The 22498-nt window shown below is 56.3% G+C and overlaps 1 protein-coding gene across 1 annotated transcript in view; it reads right to left on the bottom strand.

Moving 5' to 3' along the window:
• The window catches only part of CMIP (c-Maf inducing protein), a 239326-nt gene extending 216834 nt beyond the window's left edge, over nucleotides 1-22492 (bottom strand). Inside the window, exon 1 of the mRNA XM_046682695.1 lies at nucleotides 21993-22492. Within this exon, the coding sequence (XP_046538651.1) occupies nucleotides 21993-22292 (300 nt within the window). The 5' untranslated portion in view covers nucleotides 22293-22492. The remainder of the gene's footprint in view (nucleotides 1-21992) is intronic.
• Nucleotides 22493-22498: the final 6 nt, after the last annotated feature.

The following is a 22498-nucleotide window of genomic DNA, read 5'->3' as shown; positions in this document are numbered from 1 at the left end:
AGCGGCGCAGGCACTGGGCGTGTTTCCTCAAGCTCCTGCCCGCCATGTGCGCAAGGCTCCAGCTCGGAAGGAATGGGAGGAGCGGGCTGGCGCTGGACGCCGGGCCCCCGGGAGTCCGCGCTCCACGCTTCCAGGACAGACACCCCGCCCAGTGTGTGTGAGCGGTGGGTGGGTGAGGGGAGGAGCCCACGTAGTGGGTTTCAGAGACTGGAGCCCAGCCGGCCCTGGGGGAGGAGGGACTGCGGCCTCCGCTCCCTCCCAGCCCCCACCCAGCACCTTGTCATCTCAGACTCCAGAGGGCTGCGGGGTGCCCCCAGCTGGGCGTCTCATGGTCTGTTCCCTGGACCCGGGTCCCCAGGAGCAAAAATAGGGAGGCCCGGGAGAAACAAAACACTAAAATCCCGTTCTTCCCAGCCCTGAACCGGAACAGAGATGGCCTTTTGAGGGGATAGCATTCAAGTCCGCCAGGCTTCTCATGGGGGTGGGGGTGGGGTGGCAGAGGAGTCAGCATCAGCCGGGGGCGGCGGCAGGGCTGTTCTGTGATAAGCCCCAGCCCTGCACGCAATCGCTCCAGCCCCGACCTCCCTGATGAGCCTGGGGTGGCCGCGCGCCTTGTCTGCAGGTGGGACCTAAGGCCGGCACTCAGGGACACTGAGGAACTCGTCCGGGCCCCATGGCGAGTGGCAGGGATGGGTGGCAAACGCAGGTCGGAGTCCAGCACCCACACTCGGGCTGGGCCCACACAGGCCGGGCGACACCGCGTGACCTCACGGAGCCCTTGGCCTGACCCACTGGAAACTTGCTCAATTGAAAAACCTCTCTGTGCCCAGCGAGGAAGGGCATGCCTCAAAGGGCAGCATAGGGGTTTTGTCCGTGTGTTTATTTTCCTGTACGTTCTGGTCATCGCAGTCACCTCCCAGCAGACTCCACCCCAGGGAGGCACAGGAAGACGGAAGGAGCTGGCCTGGCCCCAGGACCCCTGGAACTGGCTGCAGAAATGTGCCTTTGCCTTTTCCCGACTCGGGGAAGGAACAACGGCCCCTTTCAGAGCCGGGCCCTTTTGTTCCTGTTCCCAGGGAGGGGACAATCTGACGCAGGGAAGGGGTGCTGAGCCGACTAGATTCAGCCACAGCACCCAGGGAAGGGATGCTGTGCCTAGTGCCCCATGCTCCACGGCCTCCTAGCCCGTCTCCAGCTAACCAATCGAGCGGACCGGCCCGTTTTGTCATTTTAAAACCACGTAGCTGGCGGCCTCGTCATTCAACGACTGCCAGTTCATAACAGCAGCAGCGGCAGCTCAGAACTCACGACGGGCCAGGCTCTGTGCCAAGGCTCCAGGAGCAGTGTCACCGGTGGGCCTCGTCCGAACCCCAGGAAGCAGACACGCCACTGTCCAACAGACACAGACAGGCAAACTGAGGCTCAGGAAGCCTGAGGTCGTTGCCAAGATCACGGCCCGAGAGCGGCAGAGCTGGGATTCGAACCCGAAAACTGCACAGCCATCTCTGGCCTCCAACCAACCAAGAAACAGGCAACTGGACTAATTTTTTTAAAGAAGAGAAAGAGAGAAATGGAAAGAAGAGGAAAAGAAGAAAAGACACACTTTTCTTCACCACACTTACCACCACCTGAAATTGCCGTGTTCTTTTGCACAAAGGTGTCTCCCCCTCTGGAATGCAAGGTCCTTTGGGGGATCGTGTTTTGGTCCCCCACAGCCCAGCCCCCAGCCAAGCGCCTGACACACAGGAGACCCTCAGCGTAGTGCAGTAAGGGGACGCACAGGGCTGCTGCTGGGCGCACAGGGGTGCCATGAACCCAGCCTCTGGGGAGAGCCTCCAGGGCTGGGGGACGGCCTCTGTCCTTCCCGCAGAGGCGGGCGAGGCTCGGAGGGACGACTCTCTGTGCCCGGCTCCTGGGCCCAGCATGCCTGCGGCAGGCCGCAGACAGAAGGGTCCAGCCCAGGAGGTCCCCTGCGCCTCGTCCTCTCCAGCTGCAGGCAGACACATTTCTTAACTCCACTCATTCATTCATTCAGCCATCTCTTTATTCACTCATTTGACAAATACTTATTGAGCACCAACCACCACCAGGCGCCATGCTGGGCAGCCTCCCAGGACTTCAGACGGCCCAGCTAGGGGGCAGGTAATAGGAAAGAGAACAGGCCGAACAGGCCACCGCATCACAGAGAGGGGGACGCATCCAGCATGCGTGAGGGACGCTTCTGGAGGTGGTGAACGCTCTGATGGGCAAAGACCGAGTGGCGCCTCCTCCCTCGGTCCCAGTGCCTTACACCAGGGCTTTTATATTTCTAAACAAAGATCCAGCCCACACTACCAAAGGCTGTGCATGGACAGCACAGCGCTGTGCAGACCGGAGAGACAGCAGACACAAAGAAACGTCCCACAAAAACGTCAATTATCATTTCAGGGTGTTAGCGTTCTGGGTGAATTTTATTTTTTTCTTTTGTTTATTTGCACCGTCTAATTATTCTCCAATGAACCCCAGTTCCCTATGTAATTGAGGGCGAGGGAGCTGGATGTCTTTAAAAAATAAATGTCCACTCCTACGTATGTATGCAAAAGAACGGAAAGCAGGGTCCATGGCGGCGTTAATCAGAGAGCAAAAGCTTTCGTGGAGACAACCCAAGTGTCCAGCAACGGCTGGACGGATAAACAAAATGTGGCCTATCCACACAATGGAATACTACTCAGCCATAAAAAGGAGTGAAATTTTGATACATGCTACAACACAGATGGCCCTTGAAAACATTATGCCAAGTGACCCAAGCCAGACACAAAAAGGACAAGTATTGTACAATTCCACTCACATGAGGTACCCAGAAGAGGCAAATTCCTAGAGACAGAAAGTAGAATGGGGAGGGGTCCGGGGGGGGGGGCACTGGAGAGTTAGTGTCAAATGGGGACAGAGTTTATGTTGGGGATAGAGAAAAGTTTTGGGTATAGATCATGGTGATGGTAACAACAACGCTGTGAATTTAATGCCACTGAAGTGTACACTTACAATGGTTAAAATGACAAATGTTATGTATGTTTTACCACAATAAAAAAAGAACCACTCAGAATCTCAAATGCCTAAATAAATAAGACTGTGGTACCAGTGAGTGGAGAAAGTGAAGAAACCAGAAGCTGTAATGGGGGAGGGATAGTGGCCGGGGCAGCCTCTCTCCCTGGGCCTCAGTTTGCCCAACTGTAAAATGAGAGCGTTGGACTCGACAACGGTAAAAGGCCCCACCAGTCCAGACGCGGACTCAGTGACCAGCTGTGTTCTCTTGCCTCCTGACTCACCCTGATTCTAGGAAGACAGTGGCAGGTGTATGCCTCCAGGTCGTGAGGCCAGTCCCCGACATGCACCTCGTCCAGGTAAACGGGCGGTAACCAGCTCCTAGCGACAGCTCCGGCTCTCACCATCTGAGTGGCCGTGCCCACGCCCCCTCCCTCGGAGCCTCAGCTCTCACACCTGTGAACAAGGAAACGATGAGAAAGCTGCCTTCTCTAACTCCCCATTCCTTACACCCTGGCCAGGGCGGCCGCGGAAGGTCACACACACGAGGCCCATGGAGCCCTAACTTCATCCCAGAGCTGGAAGCCTGGAAAAGGCCATCCTGGCCAGTGACCTGGGCTGGGACAATCGAGGCTGCTGAGCTGGAGAAAGAGAACTCTCCAGGCCTTTCCTTGCTGCCCAACCAACGCCTACTCATTTTTCCTTAAGTGGAATCTTAAGAGGGTGGGGACATAAGGAACACCCAGGAAGTCCCTTGAGGTCACAGGAGAAGCACAGGGCTTAGGAAAAAGTACACAGGCTCGGGTCAGCCTGACCTGGGTGTGAATCGCAGCTCTGTCACCTACAGCTGTGCAACCCTGGAGGCGAGGAGCTGGGCCCAGCCCTATAACGTGGGGACACCATTCAACCCAGGGGACTGCTGCAAGGACGAGAGAAGATGCTTACACGCCTGGCACGTCGTAGGTGCTCAAGAAACGGTAGACGCCATTTCCGCCCAGCCTACCCCTTGGCCGCCAGGACCCAGCTGGAGAGACAGGCGGCTCAGATCCCTACAAAATCTCCAGGGAGGGGAGACATGAATTTGAGAGGCATAAAAAATGCAACCGTATCCCACCAAACTGCCAAATGTGGGGGGAGTAATGAAGCAAACAAAGGGGCAAGTTCTACTTCTTCTGTGGCTTAACGACATGCCAATGCAAACTTCAGTGGCAAAGAAACCACCCCAGCAAAACTCCACATCCAAACGTGAAATGGTCCCGTGGAACCCCCTCTCTCTGCTCATTTAAATCACATTTCACCCCAAGGCGTGGCTGAAGAGGGTGCCTGGCTAATGACGGGAGAGTCAAAGACAACGAGGGAACTCATTTATTGGGGTCCTTTGATATGCTGCCAACCTAAGGAAGACCCTCGGTTTCTCCGAACTACACTGGCCATCCGCCTGGAAGTCCTCTGCACTCAGGAGGAAGCAGCACGTTGGAACTGCATGCGTCCTGCACCTCACAGAGGAACTCACTTCTGCTGCATCTGCCAAAAAGGCCCCATAACACGGACTCAGGAAAAACACCAACCTTTCACAGCGCGAAGGATCGTGGCGTCTGAGTCAACTCGGGCCATCAGAGACACAACCCTCCATGGCCCATGTGGACACTCTCCGGGCCTACGTTTTCATGCTTACTACTCTTTACTCCTTGACCACCGGGGGTTTCTGGTCATTCTGTCCCCAGCTTTACAGGTCAGAGAGGTGAGGTGGCCTAAGGTCACCCTGTGCGGTAGGCAGGGTTTGAGCGCCAAGCCACCGCCTACAATGCCAGCAGAATCGCCCTGCGCCTGACCACAGCGAGTCTGCAGTGATGCGCTCGGCCTTATCAAAGAGCGAAGAACTGTTCTCAATCTGAAAATAAACATTTTAGGGGCAAGAAGTGCCAACCTTGAAACTCCAGACTAGGACAAAAGAAAAAACATTTCACCATAACCAAAAGACTAAACACAGCTCGACGAGCACAGAAAACGCTGTGTGGACAAACCCACTTCCCCAGCCAAAGGAGCAGAACTCTGAAGAAAAACCTTGATCTTTCATACTCAATGAAACATTTTTTTTTAATCATTTACATGTTGATTTCCGTGCAAAGTTCCATTTCCTGCTAGTGAAGTGTCAGAGGCCTGCTAGACTGCTTTACACCCTGGGGGGGTCCATGAATCTATCGCCCAGAATGCCTGTATTATAGACGCTAAATTTTAAGTCTGTCATCTTACCATCTTGCCAGCAGAAGGGTCCACAGCTTTCATCAAGTTTTCATAGGGGTGTGTCACTCAAAAAAGTCTGAGAGCCAGTGTCCTGGCACATCCATTTGATAGGAAAGTCCTGTCATTCCGATTGTTTGCGACTGACAGACAGACTCACGCCATCCGCCCTGATGTGAGGACGGAAACGAGACCAGGAACGAAAGAAAAAATAAATCACTTCTCAAAGCAAGTCATGCAAAGCGCAAACAGGCCAAAATTTAAGTGGATGGGACAGAAGAATTGTTAAAAAATAATAACAACAAAAACAGTATGGAGATTCCTCAAAAAACTAAAAATAGCATGACCATATGACCCAGCTATCCCACTACGGGTATCTACCCAAACAACTTGAAGTCAACAATCCAAAGTAAGATATGCACCCCTATGTTCATCACAGCACTATTCACAATAGCCAAGACATGGAAGCAACCCAAGTGCCCAGTGACTGATGATTGGATAAAGTTGTGGTGTGTATATATATATATATATATATATATATATATGTATACATATATACACACACAATGGAGTACTACTCAGCCATAAAAAAGACAAAATCATCCCATTTACAACATGGAAGGACCTAGAGGGAATTATGCTAAGTGAAATAAGCCAGAGTGAGAAAGACAAACACCAGATGATTTCACTCACATGTGGAACTGAACAAACACATGGACAAAGAGAGCAGTTCAGTGGTTACCAGGGGAAGGGGTGAGGGGTGGACACAGGGGGTGAAGGGGAGCACCTATGTGGTGACAGACAAGAAATAATGCACAACTGAAATCTCACAATGATGTAAACTATTGTGAACTCAAATAATAATAATAATAACACAATTTCACAGGCCTTTGAGAAGGAAAGAGGAAGAACTCCGGCGCTCCTTGACTCAGGCCAGGTCTTCATGAAGGCAGCCCCACCCCCTGAGGGCAGGGCCTGTCCACACAGCTCACCATCAACTGGCCAGCACTCGCCAGGCCCTCGCCAGCATCTGCTGGATGCTGGACAAACCTCCCACGCCATCGACTCCTCACAACACTGGCATGCAGGGATCCTAATTCCGGCTTCACAGGTCAGGCTGAAAGCAGTCACATGACTTGCTGGAAGCTGCACCCAGTAAAAGGCAGAACTGGAATTAAACGCAGATCCACGCACTGCCATGCAGACCCAGGTCCTTCCCCCTACAACACACTTTGTTCAGACGTCAGACTTTTAGCCCAAAGTCATCTCTCAACAGAGAGCCCCTGGTGTGGTGCAAGCTCCACAACCCCAGTGGGTCCCATGAGGGGCATTTACTTCTCTGGGCCCCGGGTTCCTAACCTACACAGTGGGAGACATGCTCTACGCCAACAACAATTGATCAGCAGCAGCTGTCTCTGGGCTCTCTGGGGAAGGATTGATTATGCCAGGATTGATTAGCAATGTCTACCAGGGGCAAGGCAATGGGGAGTGGTGGCACACATATCATATACTGGCCATCCTAGAACTAGATGACCTGCAGGTTCTCTTCCATCTCTGGCTGCCTCTGACTCTAATTATAAAAATTCAAAAGAGGATGGAAAATGAAAGAAAAGACTAACATTTTCCAATGTCGACCATAGCTGAATTCAGCAAAGCCAAAACTGGCCGCCCAGCCAGTCCTGCATGCTCCATGCACACGGCCCTGCCACATGGGAGGAAGTGGGAAACATCAGATCTGCTGCCTGCGCATCCAGTGAGACACCCCATCCAAGCCAGAAGCAGCAAACATGCAGGTTTTGTCTGGCTTGGCCTGGGTTATAAAACACCCCATCAGTAAGCACAGTGACCTCGCAGGGAGCTCCACTGGGGTTCAGACCTGATGAGCCCCTGCCCTGAGCCTCGGGCAGATTAATTCACCTCGCTGAGTCTCAGTGTCCTCCTGCTGGAAAATCCTCACAGGGCCATGATAACGACTGAACACAACAGGGCATCAAAGTTCTTACCACAACCACAAGCCCACAGTAAGCGGGCAAATTAAGGGCCCCTGCTATCCTCACCTCCATCCTCATCCCCACCTGTCTCTGAAGGGGGCATATTTTCAGAAAAGAGTCCAAGTGCAAGAGACTGATTTCTTTTCCCACACTCAGCATCACGGCCCATTTGGTTACTCTGAGCTCTCTCTAAGAGGAAAGAGTCTCTGAAAACAACGCAGTGCTCTGGAGCTCCCGGTGCATCAGCCGGGGCCCCGGGAAGAAACAGATGGCAGACACAAAATGGAGTAATTTAAAGAAATTGTCACAAAAGGACAACACACCGAGGTGTGCGCAGGGCACGGGAAAGCAAAGGAGACGCTTTCTCTACCCAGGGTGACCAAGTGTCCCAGTGTGCCTGGGAGTGAGGGGCGTCCTGGGACGCAGGACTCCAGTGCAAACTACTGGGTCAGTCCTGGGGCAAGCCAGGACAGTTGGTCACCCATTTCTACCCCTAGGCCTGGAGGGACAAGGGGAAGGGGCAGTTACAGAAGCCGGGGCAGGGGGTGACAGGAGCTGAGGCTGAGGGACACTCCTGCCCACGGCAACCCTGAAGGAAGTTGCCAGGGCCTCCATCTCCCTCCAGGGTCCCCACTGGCCAAATCTACCTGGAAGCCAGAAGGCACAGAAACCCCATGAAGACTGCCAGGTCCTGGGCACAGAGAAGCGAGGACAAGAATGGACTGTCAACCCTGGGATGGCGAGGGGGCCAGACGCCCCCTTAGAAAGCTCCACAGAGGGGTTGGGTGGGGACCCAGCCCTCATCCAACAGGAAGGAGAGGAACCTCCTCCCGCTCTGGGATGGGAACACTGGGAGGGAGCGGCCAGACTCGGGCTCGTGAAGCCACCCTCAGTGGGTTTAGTTCTGGGCCCCCGAGTGCAGGCGCAGCGGGGATTCCAGGAGGAAGCCCCCTCCCCTGGCCGCGGAGGCACCTCGATGGCGTGAGTGAAGCCAAGATGACACAGTGAGCCACCCCAAAGGAAGAGGGGCTTCCTGGGCTCTGTCTCCAGGGGGCTCAGCGTCATTGCAGACCTGAGTGGGGGATCAGAGGTGACAGCACACCCCGGGGTGGGGGGGAAGGAAGGACGTGAAACAGACACAGGCGGCCTCACAGAAGGGCCGTGAGTGGTCTCCCCACCGGCACGCTCAGACCGGACGCCGCCGTCGGCCCTGTGCCTGTGTCAGGGGCAATATCGTTGAGAAAATAAAAGTGACTTTCAATTCTGTTTTTAAATCATATTTTCCAAGATCAAAATCTTATTTCCCAAGCACCGCTGCTGAAAGCTGAGGCGAAAACCACCCATAATATCTTAATCCTCCCGGCCGCAGGTTCCCGTCTCGCTCGAGTCGGGGACGTGGTGGCTGGAGTTGGGGCCGGGGCTGAGGGTCCATTCCCATCCCCGGGCCCAGGTCACAGTGCCGGGTTACGGGCTCACTCTGGAGGGTCTCCCGGACCGCTCCAGGTCACCAGACCTGGCTGGGGTTTCCAAGGAGACTCAAGTGGCTTTCCCATCCCCTTCACAGCCTGCAATGCCAGGGGCCCCAGACGCCCCATCAAGCAGCTGTCTACAGCCCAAGGCCTGTGCCGACATCGGGTATTCCTGGATGAAAAGGACCCTGCCCTCCAGAAGTTCCCAGCCGAGCAGGAAGCTGGGATGCTGGTGGGAAGAGGCAGCAACCAGGATGAGGCTGGCGGTGCCGACGGAGCGCCACTTCCGGAGCGCCGCGTCCACGCCTGCCACACAGCACTCCCCGTGGGTTAGCGCCTTCGTTCCTGGGACCATCATGGGAGGGGGCTGCCAATATCCCCAGCCCCCAGAAGAGGAAACTGAGTCGGGGACCACACTGCCGGTTACATGGCCTGATGTGAAATGTCTGAATCCAAAAACACTGCCAGCACTCGTACCCGCTTTGCCTGTGATGCCCAGTGTCCCGTTAGGGAAGGACTGTCCTGGCGAGGCAGGGCCTTCAGCGCCTCCACCTCCCCCCCAGGTTTCCAAGTGGGGGCAGGGTGTCTGCTCCCCACCCCGCGGCACAGACCCCTTCGAGCAGGGCTGCCCAATGCCGAGCAGGGTGTGGGCTACACAGCCGCACCCAGCCAGGCAGGGCAGCGGCTGAAATCCGGCCAGGGCTGGGCTCTGGCCCGGGGGACATCCTGCTTACCACTGGGGCATCAGATGAGCCCCCAGCCTCTGCTCTTTGCAATGCTCTCTGGCCTAAGACCCTCACTCCTTCACTGCCACTGCCGGCAGGATCCGCACAGACTCTAGAAGCTTCCTTTTTACATCTTTTTCTGGCAGTATGGTTCAACTAGCTCCAAAATGCAGCGGGACTCAATGCATGGCCCTGGGGAGGTTGAGTCAAGCAGAGGAAGGCCTTTTTAGAAGAGCGATAGAGCCACGTGGCCCACTCCCTTCTCCTGTCTGCTCCCCCTCCCCCAAAACATGCTGTATGTCACACAGGATTCGAGAAGCAGGTTTCAAAGTCACATTCCTCACTTGAAAACTTTCTAAGGCTAATTTTTCTCTCCCTTTCTTTTTTTTATTGGCATGATGCAATTCCCCTTTCAACAACCAGATCTCTGAAGCCCTGAGTCATCGCGATGGCAGGGACAGCAGGGGGGCCAAGAGGAGGGATCAAAGGTGTGGGAGTCGCTCTCGCCCTGGCCCGCGGGATTTCCTTCCAGGGGCCCTGCCGGCTCGCAGCCCAACGCCACACCACGCCATGCCAGACACTGGGATCGGGCACGGCGGCCCCATGGAGTTCTCATTCCCGCCCCTGCACAGGTTCCACGGAAGCCAGGTGACTGTGGGGCAAGAGCCCAACGTCCCAGCTCTGCCCAGGACCGGGCAGCAGCAGGACCCGCTCTGTCAAATGGGACCTCTTGGGTAGGTGGGACAGTAAACGAGTCACCACAGGTTTCTCAACCAGCAGCGTTGCCCCCGGGGGGCACGTGGCACGGTCTGCGGCATGTCTGGCTCTTACAACTAGGGGAACAGCGTACTAGCATCAAGAAGGCCGAGGTCAGGGATGCTGCTCCACATCCTACAATGACCAGGATGGCCCCCCACAAAGAATGACCTGGGCCCCAATAGCAACAAGGCCAAAGTGGAAACACTTTGAGATCGTGCAGGAAACGGCTTAGCATTTATGAATAAGACCTGATTCCTACGTGCTGTGCACACGATCCCAGGTGTGTCACACGCACTCGTCTAGGAGAGAAGCACAGATGGCCATTCCCCCAAATGCTCATGTGGGCGATTTCTGGGTGGTGGGATTACGGGAGAACTTGTTCCTTCTTTATTTTAGAAGATCATCTTCATCCCTGTGTGACTATTTTTGTTTTACGTTACAAGCGTGGAGGTGAACAGCCAGTAGAGGAGACAGACAGGTGAAGAGGCGATTGCCACTCAGCTGGGGAAGTGCCACCGGGCAGGGGAGCCAGCCCTCCTCCAACGGGGGGGTAGGGGAAGACTCCAGGGGCCCGCGGCCTTCCCTGACGCAGGGGAAGAGGTGCTGTGCCAGAGCTCCGAGGTGCGGGGGGCCGAGCCGGACAGCAGGTGCACTCCAAGAAGGACCTCGGGCTTCACACTCACCACCATCAAGTCACCACAGTCTCTGACAGGCGGCTCCTCAGGGCCAGGTCATCTCAGGTGGGGAAACTGAGGCTCCTAGAGGCAGAGTTCACTATCCCAAGATCAACAAGGGGCAGGTGAGAAGCAAACCCTGCCAGGCTCTTCTAGAAACAGCTCTGCAGGACGATGGCTGAACCACCCGGGGTGAAACGCTCCGCTCTGTCCACACCCTCCCCCTTCTGCAAGGCCCTCCTCGCAGCACAGAGCCAGCCCTGGCCACTTGGGGCGTTTCTGACCCTCTGCTCTGGAGCCCTGCTCACAGGCCACAGTCACACTCTTGAGTCAGACGGCCTGGGTTCAAATCCCAGCTCCGCCCTTACCAGCTGGGGAAGCAGTGACCTCATCTCTCTGGGCCTCAGTTTGCTCATCTGTAAAATGGGGACAGTGACAGCAACACCTCGCAGCGGCAGCAGGAGGGTTAAATGAGCTCATCTACGTGAAGGGCTGAGATCAGGAAGCACCACTGTGTGAGCGTCGGCCCTTGTTACCACCACCTTGATGATGACCAGTCCTCACTGCCCAGGCTCCTGTGCTCGAACCGCAGCAAGGAGCACTGTGGCACCCGCAGAGAAGGCCTTTGGCTCTGGAGCCAGGTGGTTGGGGTTCCAACTGTGTAACCTGAAACTCTCAGGGCCTCAGTTTCCCCATCTGTACAGTGGAGCCTCAGCGGCTGGGGTGACGACTAAATGCACAGAAATGTCCATGGGACTCGGCACGGCTGGAGGAAATTACCACTATTGTCCTGCAGTCAGCCCCACCCCATCCTGACGCGTGTGACCCTGTGGGCCGACCCAGCTTGGATCCCCCAGCCCAGCAGCCACTGGACTGCCGGGACGGCTCAAGCTTTTTTGTTTTCCCACCCCCAAAGCGAGCCTCAGTCACAGGGTCGTGAAACACGAACCAAGCACAGCAACAGACGGACGTCAACAAGCCATTGTTCCCCTTTCCGACGGGGCAGCCCTGCCCCCACCACCCCACAGCCTGCTGGCCGGAGATCCTGCTGCACACACAAAGCAGAATACCACTCCTGTGCCGGGCCTCGGTCCGCTGGTGCCACCTTCCCAAGAGCCACAGGGCCAGGCTGGGCCTTCCCACCAGGCCTCCAGGAAGGAAGGTTCTAGAAGCGGAGCCTTGTGAGCCAAAGCTCACAAGGGAGGTTTCAGGCCTGGGACTTGGATAGTCCAGAGGCCTCTGGTGGAAGCCCATCAGGAGCTCCAGGCCAGCCAGCCAAGCCCAGCAGCCTCACGGGCACGGCAGTGGGCCAGGAACCTTTGGGCTCATGACCACCCCAGAGGCTACCTGTGCGCACCGCGTGCCAGGCCACACGCAGGTCTGAAGCACGCCTCTCTCCTTTGGCCTCAGCAGCCCCGGAGGAGGGAGTGGTGGGACGTGCCCGTCACGAGGAAGGCCAGAGACACGAGGGCTGCGAGGAAGTGGAGGGTGGCGATTCGAATGTGACTCTCCCCTCTCCCCTTTAGCAGGGGCGCCCTCCCAGGTAGACACCTGCAGCAGCCGCATTCGCTCATTCCTTCACTCACTTATCATTCACTCAGCCCGAAAATGTCTGATGAGAGGCATAGCCTCAGTGTCCCCATCTGTAAAATGGAGAGTAACAGCATCTCGCTGGGGCGTTGCAGGATCACCAACGTAATGACGGAGCACAGCTCCTGGGAAAAGGCACGTGCGTGTGTGTCTGCTGCAGTGGTCACTACTGTGACTAGCGCCTGGCCCTGGGGACTCAGAACCCTGCGCTCCCGAAGCTTCTGTTCAGGGGCATCCCGGGCTCCCAACTGGCGGCCGGTCCCCCATCCCTGTGTCATGGTCAGGGCCCTCCCGGCTCAAACAGCGCTAACCTCACCCCCTCTGGTGGCCCCCACTCTGGGAAGCGATCCTGCCTCCATCTTTATCGCCCCCCTACTCTCTTCTGGTGCCCACCACTCAGGAGAACGGCTTGGACCACTCTGCCGAGCCCCAGCTGCTCTGGCCTCTCTCCCTCTGCCCACTCCCACCCCGGTCCCCATCCCTGCCACTCTCTATCCTACCTGTGTCCGTCCAGACATGTCTCCTACGAGCCCTTCCTGAAGCACCTGCCCCCCTGGCAGCACTTCTTCCTCCCTCCAAACAGCAGGACAAGGCATAACCTTCTCTGAGGAGACAGATGTGCTCTGCCCTACAGGGCATCACAATTTGGAGTGTACCCCAATTTAATGGTGAGCCTTTGGGGCGTCCGATCACGTCTGGCTTTGCAAGGGTAGCACCCGGGAGCACCCACTTGCAAACGCAGGGTACCTGGGAGCACTCCCTTTGCACACACAGCATCTGGTCCTCAATTCACAAACGTAGTGCTTACCCTTTACAAAGACCGGGCCGTCACTTTGCAGCACCAGTCCCCTGAACTCACTTAACAAATTCGCAAACGAATGTCTGCCAAAGGTTGGCAAACGCTGAACTGCTAAGTCCACTGATTCTCAACCAAGATGTTTCTGCAAGAGGCTGGATGGAGTCCGTTTATGTCTGCCTCACGGGTGCACACGGATTCGTGGACACGCACGCTCCAGCGCAGGGGCAGACCTGCCTTGGCCCCTCAACCTTCCCTCTTCCCAGCTCTCCCCGAGTCTCCCTGAACCACCTGTACAACGGGAGGAGTAGCACCTACCCCACGGCACTGTCGAGAGAATCAAACGAGCGCCGTGCCTGGCACGCAGCTGCGAGACGAGTGTCACCGCGATCAGAAGTGCGTGGCTCCAGCCTATTTTATTCCCCATCACAGAAAACACTGCAAACTTCCCTGACCTGCCACCGAGCTCAAACCCAGGAGCCAGAAGAGACTGTGTCATCTGAATTTCCTTTCCAGGGAAGCACCTCGGCTGCCGGTACCTGGAGACCTCCAGACCACGGCGGTGTCCCAGTGGTCCCGGGGTGGGGGTCGTCATCATTCCAGGGTCTCCTTTCTCCTGGACACTGCCAACCCCGCCCCCAGCCTCCCCTGCACTTTAGGGAGGCCACATGACTGAGCTGTGGCCAAGGGTGCGGCCAGGCCCACAAATGGTTCCGCCTGGTGCTTGCTCCCTCCCCACATCCCCCACTCAGTGTGGTCCTGGATGGGGCAGAAACCCCACCCTGGACTGTGACATGAGCAAGAAGTAAACCGTGCTGCGTGATGCCATCTAGATTTGGGGCTGGTTCTTATAGTAGTTAGTCTACCCCAACTAACACCCAGCCCTGTCTACACGGATAGCTCCACTGCCCCACTGAGCCTCGTGCTGGTGCGTGCCAGCGATCAGATTCACCTGGGCAGGACCATGAGCCAAAACGGGAGGCCGTGGGGCCAGGCCTGGGCTTTCCCCAGACCGTGTGCTCCTATCTGCAGCTTTTCTGGGCCCCCGAGAGGTCGGGACTGGCCCAGACACCCCGGAAACTACTCCAAGTTCCAATGTTATATCAGCCGTCTCCTGATGACCCCACCTGAGCTGGCCCAGCCCAGCCCAAGGGAAGCACCCGCCACCCTGTCCAAGCCTTGCACGTCCACCCACCCAGCGACTGGAGGATCCAGCTCTTCTGCTTCCCTCCAAAGTGAGTTCACTCGGCCCAATCTGTTTACACACTTTCTCGATCATATCATTACTGATAGCAGCTTGAAAGCAGGAGAGCCAAGACAAAGGAAGGCACTGGAAGGCACTGGGAGGCAGGAGTCCTGGGTGGGAATCCCAGCCCTGCTGCTGAGTCATCTGTAAGGGTCTTTGAGCAACACACTTCCCTTCACCACTTCCCCACAGGCAAAAAGCCAGCGGCGGGTTCGATGATTACTGTGTTCTAGATCCTAGGACCCTTGTAACACAGCATGGATAAACGGAGCTGGCTTCTTAAAGTCTGGCTGGGCTTTGTAACTTAGTCTCTCAAAGCACTGCTGCACAGCTCCCTTCACTATTTATTGGGAGAGGGCCGGGGTTAAATACACACACGCACACACGCACACACACACTCAGCCTCTCGAAGCTGTAGATCAGAAGCACCACGGGGCAGCGTGCTGCCTGCACACCCAGCACCTAGCACATTCTGGGTGCTCATAAATCTGTTTTAATAGATGATAACAGCTCCTGAAAGGCAGGGGTAATGACAACTGCAGAGCATTTACTAAGTGCCAGGCATTTTCCTGGGTGGTTTCTAAGTATGATCCAGCCTGAGGGTCTTTGCACTTGCCATTCTCTCTGCCTGGGATGCTCTCCCCCTAGATATCACCTCCATCCCTGACCATCATGTGCAAAAGCAGCAAGGCTCCCAGTCCCCAAGCCCCACACACCCCAGCCACCTGCCTGTTTTGTTTTCTCCAGGGCCCCTGTCACAACCGGAAGGATTTTATATTTACTTGCTTAGTGGTTTACTGTCTGTCACCTACCCCACCAACACAGGCTCCAGGAGGGCGAGGACTTGTTTTCTTCCAAGTGCCTAGAACAGTGATATTGATATTTGTTTGTTGAATGAATGCATGACTGTACTGCCGTGCCTTACCTCACCCAACCCTGACGTCATTGCTAAAAGGAAGTCCCCATAATCCAAATTTTACAGATAAGGACAGAGGTTTGGTGACCCACCAAAGATCACCCACCAGCTAGGAAGGTGCAGGGGCAGGATTCAAGCTCGCCTGTCTGACCACTCCGCTGGGTCTGGCTGTTCTCCATGCACCTCGCTGCACAGGCCAGACGCTGGTCTAAACGCTGTGCCTGTGGCAGGTATAAAGAAACGGCTACTGAACACTGGGACCAATTTCAGCACCGGAAGTGTTTTCCCCTCAATACACACGGACACCTTCCCCAAACAAACACGCGTATGTGCACACACACACGCCTCATCACCCTTTGCCATAGCTCTGCTGATGTCAGCGAGGCTTCTTTTCAAATGCACAGGGCACCTCAGTGCCACGCTGAATGCCCGGGGTGCCTTTTCACCAGCGCTAGGGGTGGGAAGAGAAGTCCTCACTTCCTCCTTTTCTCTACCGCTGGGCTGGGCAGCCCGGCTTCCATCCTGGGGAAGCAGGAAGTCTGGGGACAAAAACGATGCTCTCAGGTGGAGCAGGAAACAGCCATCCTGGGCCACGCCAACCCTTGTCCTCCAGGCAGGGGTCAGCGTGGCCAGTCAGAGCCCCCACTCACCTGTGTTCAGCTCCTAGTGGGGCCAGGCAGCCAGACTCTCCAAGGGGGCTCCCTGGCCCGCGACATTGAGCCAGACCGAAGCATGACCCCAGGCAGCAATGAATCCAAGCAGACTGCCCTTCCCCTCTTGAGGGAGGGTCAGCTCGCCCTTGCAAAGCATTCTGGGACTAAATATTTTAACACTCATCAAAGAAGTAAGGAAAAACATTCAAATTATCAAAACAGAAACAATTCCACTGAATAAAAATGGAAAGCGTCTTGTTTGAAACGGCAAAAGACTGGGACTAATCTAAGTGTCCAGCAATAGGGGATGGTCTTCCTACATTATTATGATGCCCCTCTTTCATGGAACAGTACACGGCCATGAAAAAAACAAACAAGGCAGCTGAGTATGCACAGAACTAGAATAATCTCCAAAGTAAACTGTCCAATGACTAATAATGGCACAGAACTGTGTGTAAATGCCCAGAATGGTCCACAAGGATACAGAAGGAATGGGTAAAAGGGTTGCCTCTGGGGAGGAGGACTAGGGGCTATGGGGCACGGAATAAGAGAGAAGCCTCATTTTTCCTTTTATGCCTTGTTGTACTATCCAAATTTATTTGATGTGTGCATTTGTTTCAATTTTCAAAAAAAAAAATAAGTTTTGTGTTTTTGCTAAGCAATCTAGACTGTGCCCCCTGAGGAATTTTTCTTAAACTGCTTTCAACAATTTCCTTGTCTTCATACATACCAGATCTGCTAAATACCCCTAACTTCCCCAAACGCACTGCTCCTCTCAGGAGACGTTTCTCTGGAGACTGCCCGTTTTTAAATAGCAATAATCCCTTCCATTTGTGCAGAATTTCAGGACGCTCTCTCAGGGCAATTAGAAAAACACAAAACCACGAGTTGGAATGCTGGCCCCTTGTTACACTCCTACTCTGTGCTGGCCGCCCTACTAGGTGCTTATCTGAATTCTCTCCAATCCTTACAGCAACTCTGTAAATGAGGCAGGATTTTCCCACCCTCCAGATGAAGAAAAGGCAAGGCCCAGCGAGGGAAAGAAATGTACCAAAAGTCACACAGCCAGAAGTTGTAATCTCAGAACCCAGACTCGGTGCCAAGTGGCAGCAAATACAGAGTTTGTTCTGCCCCATGGTGGAGACACTCTAAACCATTAGGCTGCCTCCCTTAATCTCATTTAATCCTTTAATCAAAGGCATAACTCGACCGTCTCGCACGTCCACTCCGTCAAAACACAAAGGGGGTACCATCCACGTGGGCCCAGCCTGCCTGGCCTGGAGAGAGGCTGCCCGCAGCCAGTGGCGAGGCACTCTGAGATTGCTTTGGGTTTTAGGACGAGGCTCCCCCTAAGCATCGCCGGACGCAGTGCCCCAGAAATGCCCTCTCTGGCTGCAGGTGAGTCAGCGGGCACCCCGGCCAGCCCCGGGGAGCGGGCAACGCCGTGCAGAAGCCGCCTGTGGGCCACGGAGCAAGCTGGTGGCACACACCCCGGTCCAGGGCCAGCTTGGCAGCAAAGCCCAGCCACGAGCAGTGGAACGCCTCCCACCTGCACTGGCACAACTCTGCCTGTGGCCAGAGGGCATCTCGGATTGCACCAGGCAAACGGCAGCATCAAAACTTACTCCCTCCTGAAAACGCGCTGATTTATTACAGCCTGGGGAAGGCAGACCGCGCTTGCTGTTTACAGAGATTTACAGAGAATCGAGACTTTTCCTCCTCATCTCTCTCTGCCTCTCCCCTCCACCAGTCAAGTTACCTGAGAAACAAATTTGATACACTCCAAAATCTTACAACGAGTGGCACTGAAAGAAAAAAATTGCTTGTGTTTACATATGGCCAGAAAAACATCAATAAATCAAAGGAGGGAAGGGCAGGCACAAGGAAGAACAGTGCGAGGGACAGCAGTGAACTTGTGTGCACAGGCACATGCACACGCTTGCCCGTGGGGCTCCACACCACTCTGGAGGACACATGCTTTAATTCTCAGGTGGAAACAGCACCACGGGGACGGACTCTCCCCTCAGCACTTGACACTCATAAGCGTTAAGTCAAGTTCAGAAGGCTGTGCCCCCCAAGAAGACATCGGACTAAAGAACCCAAGGAGAACTAAGGGGACTTCTCTTTTCCTCTCCATGACACAAGCCCAGAAACGTTTCAATCGGGGCAGCAAGAGTGGTGCAAATTTAAAAACAAGGCATTGGTGGATTCGGACTGGAAAACAAGGGCGGCTCCGGTCACCTGTGCTCTGACCCCTGTTGGGTCAATGAATAAAAGACTTTGGGGACTGGACCGCCATTCTGAGATGCCCTGCGCTGCATGTAAAAAAATAAGGTGAAATAAAAGGTAAGCAGCTTATTTGTACTTCTTGGGTGCAGAGGAGACAAAGCCCTCTTCCAGCAGACAAACATGTCTAGCGGGTGATCAAATTCAACCCAGACCTGAGAACAGCAAAATGGATTCTGGTCTCGCGGACCCAGCTGCTCCTGCAGGACTCCTGGCTCTAGGCGACGACCGACACCATGGTCAGCGGCCACGGAAAGCGCAGGGAGGCCCGGGCACTGGGAAGTCTGCATGCTAAAGAGGAATGAGGCTCCACAGCTGGGCCACAGGCCGGGGAAGGCAGGCAGGCCCTTTCTCTGCAAGGTGCGGCCCTGTGTACCCCGGGGAGGGGCCAGACGCCTCCCCATCACCCCTCACGCATCAGCCAGGTCACTGTCGCCTTTGTGTTTCCTTCTTTGTTTATGAGCGTTCCGGATCCGAAGTCTCCAGCACAGAGTGCATCGGCCCGGTGCTGTCACCGGCCACGTCAGGCACACTGTTGGCCAGCAAGGATTTAATCAGTAACTGGCCCAGGAGAATGCACCGGGGCAAGCTCCAACCTGACCCCACAGACGGTGACGTTTACAGCCCGGCCGGGGGCAAGGCTCCCGGTCCGCTGAGCACAGCTTCCCAGTGGGGTCCACCTGAGGGGTGGATCCAGCTGGAGCCGCCCACCAGGTGGGACTGGGAGCCCTCGTAGGCTTCCACCCCTGCCCCATGCAGCCGTGGTCCTGGAAGTCTGGTCTTTATCTCTGACAACGATCCAGTTAATTGGATCAGTGTAGACAGACGCCGAAGACCATTTGGGCAAAAGAGTGTATTTGGTTTGTTTATTGGTTTGCATCCAGATCAATCACTCTGAGTCTTGCTCCTGAAGCCCACGCAATTAACCAGATAATTACCAGATGGTTCTCAGTTGGGCTGTGTAGACAGCCTAATATATGGATGATACACTTTCATGGAAGGATATGACCCGAGATGAAACCTACTTGATACATCGGCCGCTCGAGCCTGGGCCAGGGGACCCTGCAAAGCCACATGGCTGCACAGGGCTTTCTGTTGTAGTGAACTGTACTCAAATTCACCTTTGTTTCATGTGGGCTGCTGTTTCTCAATAGAGTGTTGGGCCGCACTGTGAAACGCAGACAGATTACATAACGCCCAGGCCTCAGGGAAACCCCTCAGGGGCCACTTGGCTTCCCAGGGCCCGGCCACCAACCAGGTGTCTTCTGATGGGACAAGGTCCCCGGTGACAGTCCCAACCCCACCTCTGCCCTCCCGGAAGCCACCACCGTGGCCGGGCCTGCCCTCAGCAGCCCCGCTCCCCACTCAACAGGCCCTGACACGGAGAGCCGTGCAACCCACTGCAGCCCACCATGGGGAGAGTTAAGGACACCCCCGGCCTGCCCGCGGGGCCTGATGACGACACACAGAGGAAGGGGGACTATGCCAGCCCATTGGACACTTGCTCGTAGTTCCTCCTTCCACATTTCCCAAGGCCAGAGCAAGGCTCTGCTGAGACACATCCTATGCCATGAGAGCCCTCAGTCCCCGGACCTGAACAATCTCTGCTCCTCTCCAGAGAGGCCCGAGCTCCGAAGGGGCCACCACCTCAGCAGGTGAAAGTGGTCCTGGGGCCTCTGGCTGCTCAAAACACCCACAAACGGCTTCAGTCTCTCTTCCTTTCCTCTCTCTCTCATATACACCTCTTGAGCAATCAAAGGGAAGTAAGCGGGGGCCTCGAGCCTCAAAGCTGGCTTCCCCTAGACTGCGGCCAGTAGCAGCAGAGCACACACTCCTGGCCTCTCCCAGGGGAGCACAGGAGCTCAGCCTGTCCCTCCCACGGAGGGTCATGGTGCCTCTCAACCATTTTCTCCGCCACCCCCCTCCACACGCCTCATTTCAAGGGGTGGCAGGAAAAAAAAAAAACTCCTCCTGAGCCAGGGGGAAATTCTGAAGCCAGATTTGGGGGCTCCTGATCCCAGGCAGGGAACTGCTGAGAGCACCAGTTCCTCCTCGAATCTGCAACACTGCACGCTGGCGAATTTTCTGAGGCTCTCCCTCCAGCAAGTGAAAAGCCAAGTGCGAGGCCTGTGGCTCAGGACGGGTTTAAGAACATGCACGAGCCTGAAACTCGGACCGGACGGCTTCACGGCAACCAGCGCACCTCCCTGAGAGGGCAGTCTTTGCAGATACTGCACCAACGTGCCCACAGGAAAGGAGAAAGAGGTGTTCTGAGCACGTCGGACCCAAAATTCAGAATAAAAGGCCTCGCGTGCTTCAATGCGCTCGGGGAGCGGGGGAGCTGTTTCGAGGAGTATGGCTGCTTCTGCTAACTTTTCCCCCCTCCCCATTCCTTGGAGCGTGTGTCACGGCCTGTGACACACTGCCAAGGGAACATGGATGCCGGGGAAATGTCTACACACGCTACACGTTTGTGACATGCCATGAAAGCGACACCCTGTTTCCTGGCTGGGTTTTCTTGGCACAGGTGTGGGCAGGCAGTGGATTCTGCCCCCGCCCCCCACGGTGCTTAGTAAACAGGATCACGGTGGCCCCAGGGGGGCTGTGCATTCTGGGGAAGACCTGCCACCTCTCCAGAGAGGACGGGACCCTCTGAGCAAAGGCTCAGGGCCAAGCAGAACTGGGGCTTTAAACTGTCCTTGTTCCAAAACGCAAAGCATCCTGTTCAGCCTCCTGCCGGCCACCCACCCCACCCGCCCCCCGACGCCGCGACCCCCCACAGCTGTCTTTCTCCACCTTGCAGATTTGATTTCAGAAACAGATCAATGACGTCCCTGCCTCTCATCCAGCTGACCCAGTCCCAGCCATGTATTTAAAAACAATAACAACAAAATAAAACCTCCAGCAGCAAAACACACGTACACACACACTCCACAGATAATGCAAAACCAGAGCCCCACAGGCCAGCTTCCACGCGAGAACTTGACCGCCGCTCGGTGGGGAGGGGACACTCCAGGACCCCTGTCCCCTCCCCCTCCCCTTCCAACCTCCCAGTGTGCGAAGGAGATTTTTCAGAAAGGGAAGCACCCAGCCTTGCCTGCCAGCCCGGGCAGGAAAAAGACGTGTAGAGCAAAGAAAGAAATGGGCTTCTGGAAATTCTTTGGGTTTCGGGGTTTTGAGGTTGTCGGTTTTTTTCTTTCTTTCTTTCTATTTCTATTTTTTTTTTTTTTGGTTGTTTTGTTTTCCCGTCCAACGCAGATCCACATGGGCCGCGGGGTTTTCAGAAAGGGAACCCCCACCACCATCAGGGCCCAGCTCCGCGTCTATCCCACGGTCCCATCCGTAAGAAACCCTAGCGCTGGGCCCGGGAGGTTCCCCCAGTGCTCTGCCTGGGGTGGGCCGGAGCCTCCCCAGAATTCGGAGGGTCTCTCCGAACCCGTCGGCTGGGCAGAGCTCCGGATGCCACCACCCGGCCCGGAGCGCAGGCCGGGAGGGGGGCGCCCCCGGCCCCCCGCGAGCCCGGGCTCCAGGTGCGGCGCAGGCAGGGGGCGGCCGGCGGGAGGGGCGCCTCGGGCCCGAGGGCAGGCGCGGGGGTGCAGCGCCGCCGCCGCGCAGAGCGACTCACCGTGGCGGACGCCAGGCTGTTGTCGGCCAGCGTTAGGTGGTGCGGCTCCCAGCGCCTCAGGAATTTCGAGGTGAGGATCTTGCTGAGAAAGGTCCGCGGGTGCCGGATGACACAGACCTGGATGTCGCCCTCCTGCAGCAGTTTGTACCTCATCCCGTTGCACAGCAGGAGGGCCCGGCGGCACGGCACGGCGCCCATCTTCGTGCCCTCGGGGGCCGGCACGTCGCCCCCCAGCAGCGGCTTGGTCTCCTCGATCTGCCGGGGGTCGCCGCCGCCGCCCGAGCTGCTGGTCAGATCCATGGCCGGCCGGGCCGGGGAGGGGGCCGGGGGCGGGGAGCGGGGCTGTCCCGGCTGCCGGGGCGGCGGGGCCCCCCGATCGGCGGCCCGCACCCCCCCAGCGCCCAGGCAGGAGGGGGGCGTGGGGCCGGGGGCGCCCGCAGGGGAGGGGCCCGGGCGGGCGCTGGCGCGGCCGGCGCTCGGTCCTTCCTGCGGGCTCCGCTTCCTCC

Source organism: Equus quagga, chromosome 13 (genome assembly GCF_021613505.1).
Source record: "Equus quagga isolate Etosha38 chromosome 13, UCLA_HA_Equagga_1.0, whole genome shotgun sequence".
NCBI classification, from domain to species: Eukaryota; Metazoa; Chordata; class Mammalia; order Perissodactyla; family Equidae; genus Equus; species Equus quagga.
This window is presented reverse-complemented; position numbering and strand designations above follow the sequence as displayed.